The sequence below is a fragment of the Muscardinus avellanarius genome (assembly GCF_963383645.1).
Source record: "Muscardinus avellanarius genome assembly, chromosome: 6".
NCBI lineage: Eukaryota > Metazoa > Chordata > Mammalia > Rodentia > Gliridae > Muscardinus > Muscardinus avellanarius.
In genome coordinates, this window is record NC_137791.1 from 97,895,274 (window position 1) to 97,912,169 (window position 16,896).

The following is a 16,896-nucleotide window of genomic DNA, read 5'->3' on the forward strand; positions in this document are numbered from 1 at the left end:
CACTGAACAGGTGAGAGAGCAGAGGCACAGACACAGTAAGTCACTGCTCAAGGCACAGGCTAGCAAAGAAGAGCATCCAGGCATTTCTGGCTCCACGTCCTCCCACTGCAGGGCACCAGCCGCCTCCACAGAAACAAGGGGCACCGAAGGGGAAATTTGGTACAAGTAAGGCCCCCTCAGCTCCTACGCCTTGCGGTTCAGTCATTAATGAAGGAAGCAGAATTGTACTGATGAGGGAATTGTACTGATAAGGGAAGTCAGTAGTAGCCATGGAGCCTGGGGCTGCAGAGTGCAGTGGCCAGTGGGAGAGGCGGGAGGCCATGATCTGCCTGCAGTGTGTCCACCTTTGCCAAACCCAGGGCCTGCTTGCAGGAGCTAAGTGATCACGGTTGATCAGTCATCCCATCCTTTAGAAATTTCCTGCTCTCCACGTCATGGTCATTTTCTTGACACTGTTTTCCCTCCCTTTCTTCTCCCCTCCCTCCCCCCCTTTTTTTTATTTCCCTTTTTCTTTTTCTTTTTCTTTTTTTTTTTGTTTGTTTGTTTAGTTTTCTTGTCAGTATCCCCTGGGCTCAGTCTTCCCATTCTTCAATACCTCTTTTAGACAACTTTATTCAGTCCCTTGCTTTAGCTCTCATCGCCGTGTGCACCCACAGGCACCCAAAGCCAACATTTTTAAGCCCAAATACGTCATCTGCATTGATCCGACAGGGTCTTGTCTCTGATTTCTGCAGCTCCTTGCCTAGACGAAACTGGAACTCCTGTCCCGCTCCCAGGCCGTCTCCCTCTACACATCCTCTCGAAAGCTCAGGAGTCTTCAGTTTGTTGTGTCTTCAGCCCTGACAGACAGAACATGTGTCCTTCCTCCTTCCTTAGCACCTTGTACTAGTCTCTAGGAGAAACCTTTTCACCTTGCGCGATTGTTGATTTGTCTATCAGTGATTTTATCTTATCATTCTTTGTATTCTCAGGCTTAGTGCATAATAGACACCTGGTATTTTGTAGTGAATGACTTTGTAGTGAACTGAAACTATATCTTAGAACACAGTTTGCAGGAAGTAAAGCATTCAACCACCAGGGTGGCATTTCATCTGTCACATGCTAGTGAGGTAACATGAGTGTGAGTGTGTGTGTGTGTGTGTGTGTGTGTGTGTGTAGTGGGGGGTGGCATTAGAAATTGAGTTGGTAAGCCGGGCGTGGTGGCGCACGCTTGTAATCCCCGCGCTTGGGAGGCTGAGACAGGAGGATCGCACAGGTTTGAAGCCAGCCTCAGCTAGTTAGTGAGGCTCTCAGCAACTTAGTGAGACCCTGTTTCCAAATAAAATATAAAATAGGTCTGGGAGTATAGCCCGGAGGTAGAAAGCCTCTGGGTTCCACCCCCAGTACCACCAAAAAAGAAAGAAATTGAGTTGGTAGGTGGCTGAAGATTAAAACTATTGATAAAGTAAAAAGTTTTTTACAGAACTGCCACTGAGACTACGGGTGACTTTAAGCTTGATATCTGGACAGTTAGGTGATTCTCTTCTTTGTTCCATAGACAGCTGGTGAAGGAGCCCACAGAGCGCTCAACAAGAAGAAAGGCAGGACAAAGCCACCATGGCTTCAGTGTCCACGCATGGGGACCAAGAGAAAGCGCCCCACTTGCCACCACTGGGCAAGCAGGTATAGTTTTAATTTGGAGGGAGTCCTGAAGAGTCGTATTGTACAGAACTTTGATTAAACCTTATTCTTGAGTGGTCATCTTGCTTATTTTTTTGTAGTCCAGCACTTTGTTGGATGGGGCAGGAAACCTTGTTGGTGGGAGAGGAAGAAAATGTGGTGGGTTTTATTTTTGTTTTGGCTGCCTTAAAAACAAGAAAGGCTTTTTAAATTTTTATTTACAAAAACCTTTCTTGAGAGCCGGGCATGGTGGCACACGCTTGTAATCCCAGCATTTGGGAGGCTGAGACAGGAGGATCGTGGTTTGCGAACAGCCTCAGCTTCTCAGCTTCATAGAGAGGTTCTTTGCAACTCAGTGAGACCTTATTTCAAAATAAAGAATAAGCCGGGCGTGGTGGCGCACGCTTTTAATCCCTGCACTTGGGAGGTGGAGACAGGAGGATTGTGCAGGTTCAAAGCCAGCCTCGCTGGCTTAAGAAACCCTGTTTCCAAATAAAATAAATAAAAATTAAAAAAAGAATATAGAATAAAAAAAATAGGGCTGGGGATGTAGCTTGGAGGTAGAATGCCCCTGGGTTCCACCCCCAGTACCACACACACACAAAAAAAAAAAACTTCCTTGACTCTTTGCTGTTAGTTAACTTTTACCAAAGCTATCAGTGACTAGATTTCCTGGAGCCAGAGCAAAACTCTTGATTGTCTCTAATGAAATGGTACATTTGGTCTATTTTCACAATTTTTTGACTAAGGGTGCTGCTTTTAGGAGAGCAGAATCCTTCATTACTAATTAGCCATCAGGTTGAATACCCAAATGTTAACATGAAGCACCCCTGGATTTAGTCCTCAGTACTACAAAAAATAATAAGTTAAAAGAAAAGAGAGCAAGTATTTGATAAGTATTTGATGGGTAAGTGGAGTTTATGTTTTCTGGGGTGACCTTTTCAAGCTAAAATTGTTTATGGAAAAGGTAACGTTTAAGCAATAAAGTGTAAGCCAGGCATGGTGGCACAGGCTCGTAGTTCCAGTACTTGGGAGGCTGAAACGGGAGGATTGCAGGTTCAAGGACAGCCTCAGCAAGTAATAAGATTCTCATCAACCTAGTGAGACCCTATTTCAGAATAAAAATAATATAGGTCTGGGGGTGTAGCTCAGAGATAGAACACTCCTGGGTTCAATCCCCAGTGCTACACCCACACACAAAAAGTAAAGTGTACACGGAGTGTGGTGACACACACCTGTAATCCCAGGACTTGGGAGGCTGAGACAGGAGGATCACAGGTTCGAGACTAGTCTGGGCAATTTAGTGAGACCCTTAGCAACTCAGCAAGACCTTGTTTCAAATTTAATTTACAAAGGGCTGGTGGTGTAGCTTGGAGATCGAATGCCCTCTGGGTTCAATCCCCAATACCAGAAGGAGAAGGAGGAGGAGGCGTGGTGGTGGTGCAGGAGAGGAAAAGAGACGAATGGTAAGAGGTCACAAGCAGAAGAATTTGGACACCTGAGCTGCCTCTGTGAAATGTAGAGCCATCAAACATTTATGGCTGTGCAGGAAGGGAGCCCCAGAGCTCCCTTCAGGAGGCTCTGCAGGACTCTGGCCTTGACTGCACGACTCAGCAAGTGTGACCGATGTGTATACATACATGGGTATTTTCAGGAGATTTTTCTTATTTCTACTGCAGCCATCACCAGGACAAGAACAAAGACAGGTACTCCTTGACTTACAGTGATCTTACATCCCAATACACCCATCAGAAATTTAAAATACTATAAGTTGAATTTGCTTTTAATGCATTTAATCTACCAAACATTCTAGCTCAGCAGAGCACACTGTAGAGCGCTGTCTCTTTACCCTCACAATTGCATAGCTCAGTGCTGCTGTCTAGTACCATAAAAAATATACTGAGGCATGGTGGGACATGCCTCTAATCCCAGTAATTGCGATGCTGAGACAGGAGGTATGCAGATCTGAGGTCAGCCTCATCATCGTAGCAAGACTCCCAGCAACCTAGTGAGACCACGTTTCAAAATTTTAAAAAAAGGCTGGAAGTCTAGCTCAGAGGTAGAATGCCTTTGGTTTCAATCCCCAATACAAGAAAGAAAGAAAGAAAGAAAGAAAGAAAGGAGATATTGTACTACATATTGCTAGCCCAGGATATAATCAAAATTCAAAATGCCAAGTATGGTTTCTACTGAATTTATATTATTGTCACACTATCATGAAATCAAAAAATCTGAACCATCAATAAGTCTGGGAGTCTCTGTATTCACACTGGGTGTAAAAAGCTTGCTGAGGAGCACTTGTGCCAAGGAACCAAGCTAAGTGGAGAGGGGTAACGACACTTCTCCTGCTGTGCATTACCGTGATTACTGGATGTTGTCACGCACGCTAACGCCCACTGCATCCTTTTGACTGTTGGGAGGGGAGTCACAGAGAGAGAGAGAAGAAAGAGGAAGACAGCACGCATTGGCTAGAGAGCACTGTGGCAGTGCTCACCGAAGGCCGCTCCACCCCATTAATATGGCACCATGCACATGCCCGTAATCCCAGCACCTGGGAGGCTGACACAGGAAGGTCGTAGGTTCCAGGCCAACAACTTAGCGAGACTGCCAGGGTCCAGCCCTAGCAGGAGTCGGGGGTCCGTGTGGAGTGAGGAGTCAGCAAAGTTCGGCAGAGAAACAGCACACAGACTCAATGGAGGGTGAAGCTGATCTCTGCCCTCTTTACTTTCAGTTTTGGCAAGCATTGTATACTTTCTTTTTTGGCTACATTCTACTCTCACAATTTTTTTTTTCAGAATTAATATGCCGGTAAATATACAAAGAATGAATACATCAAGACCAGGTAGCAGATGGCCAGTTTCTTTTCTTAAGGGAACATTTCCTCTTACAAGCAACCAAGAAAAAGATCAGAAATTTATTATTAACTACTAATGTAATATCATAACAATATTCTATAATAAGCATTGAATTATCTGATTAATACACGCTTTTGGTTTTTAGTTAATAGGCACCACTGAGAAGAGGAATGTTATATACTTTCCCACATTCCAAGGCTGCCTGGGTACCCATCTATTATTAACTCCAATCATGACTATTCTGCTGCTGTCCGCGTACCCAGTGTGCGGCCAAGGGGTTAGGGTTACGGGGAGGTCAGTAGGCACTTTGTATCTAGGTGGGTACCATAGCTTACCTTTGATTACATATGCTGGCCTCCCAGAACTCATGACGGTGGGAACAACATGCATGGCTTTGTTTTATGTTTTTTGTTAATATTAGCTTGGGAAACACCTGGGGAGGATTAGTTGCCTTTAAGGCTTGTTCTGATTGTAATTGTCTGAGTCTTTGTAGAATTTTTTGTTAGGTCCGTCATTTGGACAATTTGGGGCCATTAATAACATAAGTCTAAAGTACCTTTTTGTTAACAAGGCCAATTTCAAGAAATCCCCAAATCCCCATGCCTAATACTGTTTCCCAGAAGGAGATGCCGCGCACCGGTTCCTGGGAATATCTGCCGTGCAGCATCCTGCTAAAATGAGCCTTGCTCAGTTTTAGACCGGGAAGAAGGTGTGGCATGAGACCTTGAGCAACTTAGCAAGGACCTGTTTCAAGATTAAAAAGGGCTGAGGGTGTAATTCAGAGGTAAAATGCCCCTGGATTCAATCCCCAGTATAAAAATATATTATATATATAATATATATTATATATATTATATATATACACACACATATGTACATAAATGTAATTTTTGGCCCAGCCTGGGAGTATATTACACACACACACACACACACACACACACACACACACACACACACACACATATATATATATATATGACATCATGCACGCGATGTGGTGGGGACAGTGTCTGGCTCGTGAGAAGGTGCTCAAGAAATGGTATCTGTCATCCACATTGGTATTTACTACAAAGTCTGAAAAAGAACTGCGTCAAAACCAGCATGCTGAGCCCGGGCAGGGGTAGTGAACTGTGGACGGAGGTCAGCTGGTGAGGAACAGAGGTCCTCAGCAGCCCTCACCTGACCAGACTGCTAGGCGCTCCGGGAGCGAATCACATGGTCTCTCCTCCTGGGAGTCTTTCTGCGCCTAAGTCCATCGAGAGAGTCTAGCAGGAAAGTGCATGGAAACTGGCCATTACTCTGTGCAGCCAGCAAAGGACTCAATCCAAGCATCAAGAGAAGAAGCGTCCCCATCCTCCTCCCGAGAGGGCAGAGCAGGTACTTTTCAGATTATCTCGGTTAACCCACTGTGTAACTTTCCTTACAGAGCCTGTTGTTCTGTCCAAAGTCAAAAGTGCACATCCACAGAGGGGAGATTGCCAAGATTATCCGAGAATGTCAAGAAGAAAGTTTCTGGAAGAGAGGTAATTGCACCCACCCCTCTTGATCTTCATTAACACTATATGTACTGGAGTAAACGGCCTCTGTACCCTATTAGAATTGTAGTGACGAACTGGGCATGCGGCTGCGGACCAGTGATCCCAGTACTTGGGAGGCTGAGGATCACAGGTTCAAAGACAGCCTCAGCAACATAGAGAGACTCAGCAACCAAGTGAGACCCTGTTTCAAAATACATACATATATATAATATATATAATATACTTATACATTATGTAATATTTATATTTTATATTTATATTATATATATATGTATTTAGAGAGAGCGTGCACGACCCAGGAGTGTAGCTTAGTGGTAGGATGCCTCTGGGTTCAATCTCCAGTATCACAAAAGAAAAGAAATTGCAATGATTATTTTTTAGCAGGTTTTGCATAAATCTCTAAAGAACTTATATTCAGGGATGTTTAGAGTTTAAGTCCATTCTAAGACCTTTTAGGGCAGAGATAATATCTAATTATGGAGTGCTTTTCCTCTCAGTAAAAAGCACGGCTTATGTAGCTCTTCCCTTCATGTGAGCAAAAGTATGTACTAAAACTATTATTTAAAAAATTTTGGCTACCAAAAGTTGGCCATTCTAAATGCTCCAAGAGCCGGGCGTGGTGGCGCACGCTTGTAATCCCCGTGCTTGGGAGGCAGAGACAGGAGGATCACGCAGGTTCAAAGCCAGCCGCTCTGGCGTAAGAGACCCTGTTTCAAAAATATAAAATAGGTCTGGGAGTGTAGCCCGGAGGTAGAAGGGCTTCCAGGAACCCCAGTACCACAAAAAAAAAAAAAAAAAAAATGCTCCAAGAGCCTTCATAGAGCTCAGAATCATGTCAAGTTCATCTGGGACTTTATCCCAGAGCCTTGAACAATGCTTCACACATAGAAAGTGCCTCGTTTATTGGATAAAAGAAAAAATGTCAGCATCCCATTAATACCTCTCTGACATTGTCTCTGAATAACCTTTTTGGCTGAGTTGCCTCCTCTTTCTGGGTCTGCTTTACATAAGACAAGGGTGTGAATTCAGGCTGTACAATAAAGTCCCTTCCAGTTCAAAAACCTCATGATTCACCATTTGAGAAGGGCATAATGGAGCTTACCGATAGAGCTCAAATAGTGTGCAACTTGCTGATACAGGGAGAATTTGTACTTGACAATATTCATCATGCATTACCATGATTACTGATTGAGCTTCAAAAAGTTCATATCCTTTCTGACAACCTATAAGCATATAATTGAACTGACCCCTGGTAGACTCACATTTCAGTATGACCCATGTTACCCATCATTAGGCAGCTAGTTATGGATAAAGAAATTGGTTACTATTTGGATTTTCCTGGTTGCCAGGAAGATCAAGATGTTTATTGCTGCTCTATGCTTTGGGGAGAAGCCATCCAACACATTTTAATGAACCAGAAACTGCCTTCGCCAGACTAAATCGCCTGATTAAAAAATCACAGCTGAACACTGCACATGTTTAACATGAGCGTAGCCATTTTGTAATCTCCAATTTGGATCTTTCGGCAGATAACCAAATGCAGGGCAAACAGTCATGAAGAACAAAGGACAGAGGGGGAAAAAAGAAAGAAAAAAGAAAAAAGGCAAGGAACTATCCTAGATTAAAGCACATCAGAGAGTAAATATAAAACATGGTCCTTGATTTTCTGGATAGGAAAAAAAAACCCGCAACTATGAAAGACATTAGAGGATCATTTGGAGAAATTTTAATATAGATTACATAATATAATTATTCTTGAGTATGCTAGTGGTATTGTGATTATGTAAGGGAATATTCTTATGGGTAGAAGATTCTTGCTGAAATACTTAGTGATAAAAAGTCATAGCCAGGCATGGTGGCACACACTTGTAATCCCACCATTTGGGAGGCTGAGACAGGAGGGTCATGGTTCTTGGACAGCCTCAGCTACTTAGTGAGGCCCCTTGCAACTCAGTGAGTCCCTGTTTCAAAATAAATAAAAAATAGGGATGGGGATGTAGCTTAGAAGTAGAAAGCCCCTGGGTTCCATCCCCAGTAACACAAAAAAAAAAAAAAAAAAAGAGCCGGGCGTGGTGGCGCACGCTTGTAATCCCCGCGCTTGGGAGGCGGAGACAGGAGGATCGCGCAGGTTCGAATCCAGCTGTGCTGGCGTAAGAGACCCTGTTTCAAAAATATAAAATAGGTCTGGGAGTGTAGCCTGGAGGAAGAAGGGCTTCCAGGAACCCCAGTACCACCAAAAAAAAAAAAAAAAAGAAAGAAAGTCATGAAGCTTGAAATTTTCAAATGTTTCAGAAAAAAAGAAAAAAAGAAAAGGGGAAAACATGGAGAAATAAATATGGTAAAACACTACTCACAATTAATGGATCTACATGAAGGCTATACAGGAATTTATTAATCTGCTTTCTAACATTTTATTTATTTATTTATTTGCGGTACTGGGGATGGAACCCCGGGGCATTCTACCTCTAAGCTCACTCCCAGCCCTATTTTTATTCTTCATTTTGAAACAGGGTCTCACTAAATTGCAGAGGGCCACACTAAGTAGCTGAGGCTGTCTGGAAACTGTGATCCTCCTGTCTCAGCCTCCCAAATGCTGGGGTTACAAGCATGTGCCACCACGCCCTGTTCTTTCTAACATTTATGAAGGATGGAAAGTATCAAAATATATAGCTAAAAGCAACCCCAAAATCCAACAGCTCAGGACACATACACACTAAGATGCCCACATGGGATGTAATGATTACAATCATGTACCTGTGGAGCATTCAGTAAATGTAAATGCCAAATGTACTGGTCAAATTGCTGTCACTGTGACAAAATACCTGTGATAGATCTGCTTAGAGGAGGAAAGGTTCGTGTTGGCTCATGGTTTCGTAGGTGTCAGCCCACGGTCACTTGGTTCCAGTGTTTCTGGGCCTGTGGTGAGGCCAAGTGTCTTGGTGGAGAGGGCAGGGCAAAACATAGCTGCGCCCCTCATGGCTGAGAAGGACAGAGAGAAAGAGAAAGAATGGCCAAAGACAAGATAATAACCCTTCCAGGACCCATCCTTAGTGGCCCATCCCCTCAAGTCCCCACCACCTCCCAACAGCGCCACCAGCTGGGGACCAGGCCTTCAATGCATGGCCCTTTGGGGGACCGCTCAGATTTAGAACAGGGTTTAGATTTGGTCAGACTAATGCTGCGTATCCGGTTGACTGACTAGGGAAAACCCCACGAGGATTTCTCCCTGTATCACTTAGCAAATATTTGTCGAATAAGTAAAATAACAAATGATTAAAACTCACTGTCAAGGAAGGTAAAAGAAAAAGCTCAGAGTAATCCTCACTGACGTCTAGGTGAGGTGCTTGTTTTAAGATGCCAATATTGAAGAGCATTTTTGCTTTTCAGCTCTGCCTTTCTCTCTTGTGAGCATGCTTGTCACCCAGGGACTAGTTCACCAAGGTAAGATTCCCTGTGTAATAAATTGTTTAACTTCAGAGAGCCCAGTTTTCTGCGATCTTTTTTGCAGCTTTTGACGCTGGGCATTTATTTTTTGAAGGAGTGTGTGTGTGTGTGTGTGTGTGTGTGTGTGTGTGTGTGTGTGTGCTTTACTGGGTATTGAACTCAGGAATTCAGCCTCTGAGCTACACCCCTAGCCCTGCTTTATTTTTTATTTTGAAACAGTGTCTTGCTAAATTGGTATGTTCTGGCTTTGAACCTGTGATCCTCCTGTTTCAGCCTCCCAAGTGCTGGGATTACAAGCATATCACACCACACTGGGTACTAAGGATTTCTTTTTGTGTATGTGGTGCTGGGAGCTGAACCCAGGGGCATTCTATCTCTGAGCTACTTTCCCAGCCAGAGTTTTTATTCTTTATTTTGAAACAGGGTCTCAGTCTATTGCACGAAAGGCCTCACTAAGTAGCTGAGGCTGGCTGCAAACCCCAATCCTCCTGTCTCGTTACTGGGATTACCTGTGTGAGCCACCATGCCCAGCCGAAAGATTTTTTTTGGGGGGGGGTACTGGTGAGGAACACAGGGGCATTCTACCTCCGAGGTACAACCCCTGCCTTATATTTTTTCCAGTCTTTTTATTTTTGAAACAGGATCTCACTGAGTTGCATAGGGCCTCACTAAGTAGCTGAGGCTGTCTGCAAACCATGATCCTCCAGTCTCAGCCTCCCAAACAGTGGGATTACAAGTGTGCACCACCACGTCCGGCCAAAAGATTCTTTATGTAGGCTTTTGTCTATTTTCAGCCTAAGTCCCTGTCTCACAGTAAGAGGTCTTATTCTCTGGAGTGAGTGAATACATTAGGTTATCTGACAAAGAGAAATTAAAGTTGAAGGTAGAATTAAAATTTTTGATCAGCTAACCTTCAGATGGATAATCTAGCCCATTGTCACCAAAAGAGTCATTAAATTGAGAGTGATGTCTCATGCCTATAATTCCAGCTTCTCAGGAGGCTGAGGCAGGAGGATTACAAGTTTGAAGCTAGGACATGGTAACTTAATGAGACCCTGTCTCAAAATTTTAAAAAATTACCCAGTGCACGCTTGTAATCACAGCATTCAGGAGGCTGAGACTGGAGGATCGCGGTTTGTAGACAGCCTCAGCTATTTAGTGAGGCCCTTTGCAACTCAGTGAGACCCTGTTTCAAAAAAAAAATAGAGCTGTGGGTGTAGCTCGGAGGTAGAATGCCCCTGAGTTCCATCCCCAGTAACACACACACACACACACACACACACACACACACGGCCAGGGATGTAGCTCAGTAGTAAAGCACCCCTGGATTCAATCCTCAGTGCCACAAAAAGAAATAAATAAAAAAGAGTGATTAGTAATTTTTTGAGGTCACTTTAAATCAGCCTCTGTTTTATATTCTTTTTCTATATGTTAAATCTGTTACTTGCACTTTGCCTCAAATTTGAGAGTTAAATTCAACCAAGAATTGAACCATAACTATTATAAAATTATTTCTTCAGATTAAGAATTTGTAGACATTTAAGAAATTCTATAAATTTAAATAAGTTACAATGGACCAATAAAAATAAAGTAGGTTTTTAAAAATTAAAAAAATTAGATGTTATAAAATGAAACATTAACATATTTGTGTATCATTCCTTAGGTTATTTAGCCTCTAATCCAAGATTTGGATCATTGCCTAAAGTTGCACGTAAGTCATAGGAAGTAAAAAGAGATTCATCTTGAAAATAGACATCTATAGCAAGTACAGAGATGACTGTCCAGCTTAACTAACGGGCCCATGTTGACTCTCTGAAGGGTCTTCCATTTCCTGCCATTCTGTATTTCCTGGTTTATTGAACAGCTTAGCAGTAGTGATTTCTCCTTAGATAGTCCTCTCTACAGCCTGCACAGAGAAGGACTAGAAAGACATAGTCAGTTGTCTTCCTATCTAGGGGTCCAGGACCCCTCAAAGATACCAAGATCCACAAGTGCTCAGATCTCTTACATAAAATGTCATACCCCTTGTATATAATCTCCTATATACTTTAAGCCATCTCTGGATGACTTATAATACCCAGTACAATGGAAGTGCTGTGTAAGTAACGGTTATACTCTGTAATTTAGGGAATAATAAAAGAACCAAAGTCTTGTACACATTCAGTACCGACCCCAGTTTTTCTGATATTTTGATCTGTAGTTGGTTGAGTCTGAGGATATGTGACCCATGTTTATGGACGGCCATCTTTAACTAAACTTAGAGGGCCATCTTTAACAGTGGAGCCTCTGAACAATAGATCCGCTAGGGTTTCTTATTTGCTTCTTCTGGCTTGGCCGATCTTTTGAAAGAATTATCTGTAATAGACATAAAAATGAGTATTTTTTCAAACCCAGGGACGTTTTTGTAATGAATCGGCTATAAACTTGGGGTTTCATCTTTCTCTACTTGCTATACATAGGCCTTTATTTACAGTCAGTTTATAGTCTCAAATCTCATCCCTGCTGGAGGAGCATGCTCATAAATTCTCCGGTAGGAGTCTCCTTCTCCCTCGGGATTTCTCTTCAAGAGGCAGGACAGACCAAAGTCCCTAACTATTTCAAGTCCTTAAGGAAAATAAAAGAGGTTTCTACCTGTGACTTAGAGGCCTCCCATAGCCACAGCGCATACCTGCCTCCTCCTCCTCCTCCGCTGGCCTCGCCGTTGGTTCTGACAGCAGGCCCCTCTCTGCCCATGGCTGACACAGCAACTGTGCTCACTCTGTCTTGGTCCTGCTCCCAGTTCAGAGCAGAGAGCAGAAAGCCCTCAGTCTCCAGTCCTGCTTAACAGGAGCTATGTCCTCAGGGTATTTTTTCATGATAACATGGTATTTTTAATATAAGAATGACTAGTCTTAAGAATGTTCTGGGAGATAATTAGTGGAGAAGATTCTGAACCTTTCAATTATCTATGTTTTTGCTTTTACAGTTGCTGGCATCTTGGGATTTGGCCTGGGAAAGGCCTCATACATCAGAGTGTGCCAGAGTAAATTCCATTCCTTTGAAGATCAGCTCCGCGGGGCTGGTTTTGGTCCAGAGCATAACAGGTTTGTAATCACCTTGGTTGAGAGATTGTAATGAAAATAATTTTAAAAACCAGGTGTAGTGACACACACTTGTAATCCCATCACTTCAGAGGCTGAGATAGGAAGTTCAAGGCCAGCCAGAGCTACTTAGTGAAGCCCTCTGCAACTTACTGAGACCCTGTTTGAAAATAAAGAAGAAGCCAGGTGTGGTGGTGCATGCTTGTAATTCTAGTACTTGGGAGGCTGAGATAGGAGAATTGTGGGTTCAAAGCTAGCCTTGGCAATGTAGTAAGGCTCAGAAACCTAGTGAGACCTTGTTTCCCAATAAAGAAATAAAATTAAGCTGGGGGAAGCCGGCCGTGGTGGTGCATGCTTGTAATCCCGCGCTTGGGAGGCTGAGACAGGAGGAGCACATAGGTTCGAAGCCAGCCTCAGCTGCTGAGTGAGGCTCTCAGCAACGTAGTGAGACCCTGTTTCCAAATAAAGTATAAAATAGGTCTGGGAGTATAGCCCGGAGGTAGAAAGTCTCTGAGTTCCACCCCAGTACCACCAAAATAAATAAATAAATAAATAAATAAATAAATAAATAAATAGTTAAGCTGGAGGCTTAACTTGGAGGTAGAATGTCTCTAGATTCAATCCTCGGTAGAAATAAAAGAAAAGAAAAGAAAAGAAAGGAAAAGAAAAGAAAAGAAAAGAAAGGAAATAGGTCTTGAGGTATAGCTTGGAGGTAGAATGCCCCTGGGTTCAATCCCTAATATCACAAAAAAAAGAGAAGAATGACAAGAAATTAAATGAAAGATCACTCACTATTTACTAAACATATTTTTTGTGTGTGGTACTGGGGGTGGAACTGAAGGACTTTTCTACCTCCGGGCTATACTCTCAGACCTTTTTTATACTTTATTTGGGAACAGGGTCTCACTAAGTTGCTGAGAGCCTCACTCAGTAGCTGAGGCTGGCTTCGAACCTGTGCGATCCTCCTGCCTCAGCCTCCCAAGCACTGGGATTACAAGCGTGCGCCACCATGCCCAGCCTTAAACATATTTTAAAAATTCATTTGTAGCCAGGTTGGGTGTCCCAACCCTGTAATCCCAGTACTCGGGAGGCTGAAAACAGGAGGATCTCAGGTTGAAGACTAGCCTCAGCAATTTAGCGAGGACCTCAGCAACTTAGACCCTGTTTCAAAAAAATAAAATGGGCTGGGGTATAGCTCAAAGGTACAATGCCCCTGAGTTCAACCCCCAGTAACACATACACACACACACACACACACACACACACACACACACACACTTGTTTAAAAGCCTCTTCAACTCTTGAGTTTTAAGGTTTGGTTTTTGTTTTTGTTTTTTGTCTGGTTTGGTTTGGTTTGATACTGTGGATTGAGCACAGGGGTATTCTTTTTTTTTTTTTTTTTTTTTTTCAGGTCTGGGGAAGGAACCCTGGGGCATTCGATCTCCAAGCTACACCCCTTGCCCTGTTTTATTCTTTATTTTGATTTTTTTTGTTTGTTTTGGGTGGGTTTGGGAATGGAACCCAGGGGCATTCGACCTCCGAGCTACACCCTCTGCCCTATTTTTTATTCTTTACTTTGAAACCAGGTCTCACTGAGTTGCAGAGGGCCTCACTAAGTAGCTGAGGCTGTCCGCAAACCACGATCCTCCGGTCTCAGCCTCCCGAGTGCTGGGATTGCAAGCGTGCGCCACCACGATTATTCTTTATTTTGAAACAGGGTCTCATTAAGTTACAGAGTGCTTCACTAAGTAGCTGAGGCTGTCTGCAAACTGTGATCCTCCGGTCTCAGCCTCCCGAATGCTAGGATTACAAGCATGCGCCACCATGTTTTTATTTAAATTTTTAATAGGGTCTCCCTAGGTTGTGAGTGTCTGGTTAAGTTGCTGAGGTTACTCTGAAACCTGTGATCCTGTGTCTCAGCCTCCCAAGTACTGACTGGTATTACAGGCATGCATCGCCATACCCAGCTCTAAAGAATATTTTAACGAACATATCTGGCTTCTGCCATCATAGTGTTACATAAAATTGAAAGTCTTTTTTTATATTGCAGGGGTTCTCTGAGCTTTTAAGATATCAGTATATGTGTAATATATAATAGTATATATTATTGTGGTTCCCTCTGGGGAATAGAAACAGGAGGACTGAAGTTACCAGCATGAACTCTGCATGACCTAGAAAGCACAGGGACTGGCAGCCAGGGCGCCCAGGGTCTCTTTCGAGTCCTGTGCCTTTGGAAGCCATCTTTCCTGGTCTTGTAATGGCAGACAGGACCTTAAATACTGTCTCTTCCTGATGATGCACAGGTGACCCCGAGAGATGCAGAGACATATAACAAAGAGGTGCCGAGACTTCCAGAGGTGACCTAGCGAGCAGCAGGTGGACCGGGGACTCTAACCTCAGCTTGTTTGTTTCCAAACCCTTACTTTTTCCATTACAGCAGCAGAGTCATTAATCCCATATTTATAGAAAACTCCAACTTAAGCCCATGCTTGCAAAGCCATGTTTTAAGGTCAGCTTTCTGAGGAGCAATTGAAAACAGATTCTGGTCTCTGTAGGGAAAAGATTTTAAAAAGCAACATAAACAAAGGAAACATTTCTGTCGACTGCTCCCTCCTCTTCCTCTTCGATTTCAGGACTTTTCTTTTGCTATTACCCAACTTTAGATTCCAGAATAATTACAAACATAAAACTGAAATCATTTTGAGCCAGGTATGTTGATGCTCACCCGGTGTGGTGGCGCACGCTTGTAATCCCCACACTTGGGAGGCGGAGACAGGAGGATTGCGCAGGTTTGAAGCCAGCCTCTCTGGCTTAAGAGACCCTGTTTCCAAATAAAAATATAAAATAGGTCTGGGAGTGTAGCCTGGAGGTAGAAGGGTTTCATCCCCAGTACCACCAAAAAAAAAAAAAAAAAAAGAGGCCGAATCGGCTGGGCCTGGTGGCACACGCTTGTAATCCCAGCATTTGGGAGGCTGAGACTGGAGGATCGTGGTTCGTGGACAGCCTCAGCCATTTAGTGAGGCAGTGAGACCCTGTTTCAAAATAAAAAGATTAAAAAATAGATCAAGGGGTATATGCAGCTCAGAGGTCGAATGCCCCTGGGTTCCATCTCCAGACCCACACACACACAAAAAAAGAGGCCAAATCACAGGAGAATCCCGGGGTCAAGGATAGCCTTAGCAACACTGCGAGACTCTCGACTCTCGGCAACTTAGACCCTGTTTCTAAAACACAAAATAAAAAGGGCTAGGGGTGTAGCTTGTTCAGAGGTAGAATGCCCTGGGTTCAATTCCTAGTACCAAAAAAGGAAGGAAGGAAGGAAGGAAGGAAGGAAGGAAGGAAGGAAGGAAGGATGGAAGGAAGGTTGGTTCATTTTTTATTTTCTGATGGTCTCCATTGCTCTGCACTTCATGTCTAGGAGAAGGTGGTGGAAGTTAACTGTCTCCTGGGTTCTTTTGAGCCACTTGCAGCCGCCGCAGCTGCTCCCTGGGCTCGCACAGCAGCCGTGTGAAGGGCCAGTGGCTCATGTCTTAGAGGCAGGAATCCATTCACAAAGCCACTTCACATTCGAGTGCTGTCAAGGGGGAGCAGATGTGTAAGCTGAGGTCGAGGAGGGGGTAGAGGAAAGGGTCCTAGAGAAGACTTCTCGCAAGAGGTGATGATGTGTGACTTGAATCTCAGTGCGGCAGGGTCGAAGAAAGGGATTACAGGCCAGGCCTGGCCAGTGGAGAGGAGGAGGCCTGATTTATTCAAGGGACCCAAAGATACACTCTGCGGCTGGACCACAAACAGCTATTTGGAAATAGAATCTTACTAGGTTGATGAGAGCCTCATTACTAGTGGAAGCTGTTCCAAGTACTGGAATTACAAGCATGCCCCAGGCTGCTACTGAACTTTAGAACAGAAAAATCTCTCTAATTGAGTGTGGCATTGCAAACCTATAATTTCAGTACTTGGGAGGCTAAGACGAGAGGATCTCAGGTTCAAGGCCAGCCTCAGCAACTTAGCAAACCCTTGTTTCAAAATAAAAAATAGGAAATGGCTGGGATGCAGCTCAGAGGTAGAATACCCCTGGGTTCAATCTACAGTTCCAAAAAGAAAGAAAAGAAAATATCTGTAAACAATATCGTGTTGCCAATAGAGCTTCTGTTGTCAAAGTAGAAACCACTGAGTGTTTTTGCTTCTCTTCTAGGCACTGCCTGCTCACCTGTGAGGAATGCAAAATAAGACGCGGATTAAATGAGAAGGGCGGGTCACAGCCTTCGGCTTCCTAAACTTTGTCTATGGCTTTTGAAGTTTTTTAAACCTCTACATTTATAC

At 43.6% G+C, this 16,896-nt stretch overlaps 1 protein-coding gene across 1 annotated transcript; it reads left to right on the forward strand.

Moving 5' to 3' along the window:
• Nucleotides 1-1,596: 1,596 nt before the first annotated feature.
• On the forward strand, nucleotides 1,597-16,896 carry OCIAD2 (OCIA domain containing 2; the record flags this gene model as incomplete). The annotated part of the gene is made up of 6 exons (XM_080697429.1): nucleotides 1,597-1,662; nucleotides 5,941-6,037; nucleotides 9,440-9,493; nucleotides 11,160-11,207; nucleotides 12,462-12,579; nucleotides 16,769-16,896. The coding sequence occupies 6 exons, from the start codon at nucleotides 1,597-1,599 to the stop codon at nucleotides 16,848-16,850; spliced, it is 465 nt and encodes a 154-aa protein (XP_080553555.1). The 3' UTR covers nucleotides 16,851-16,896.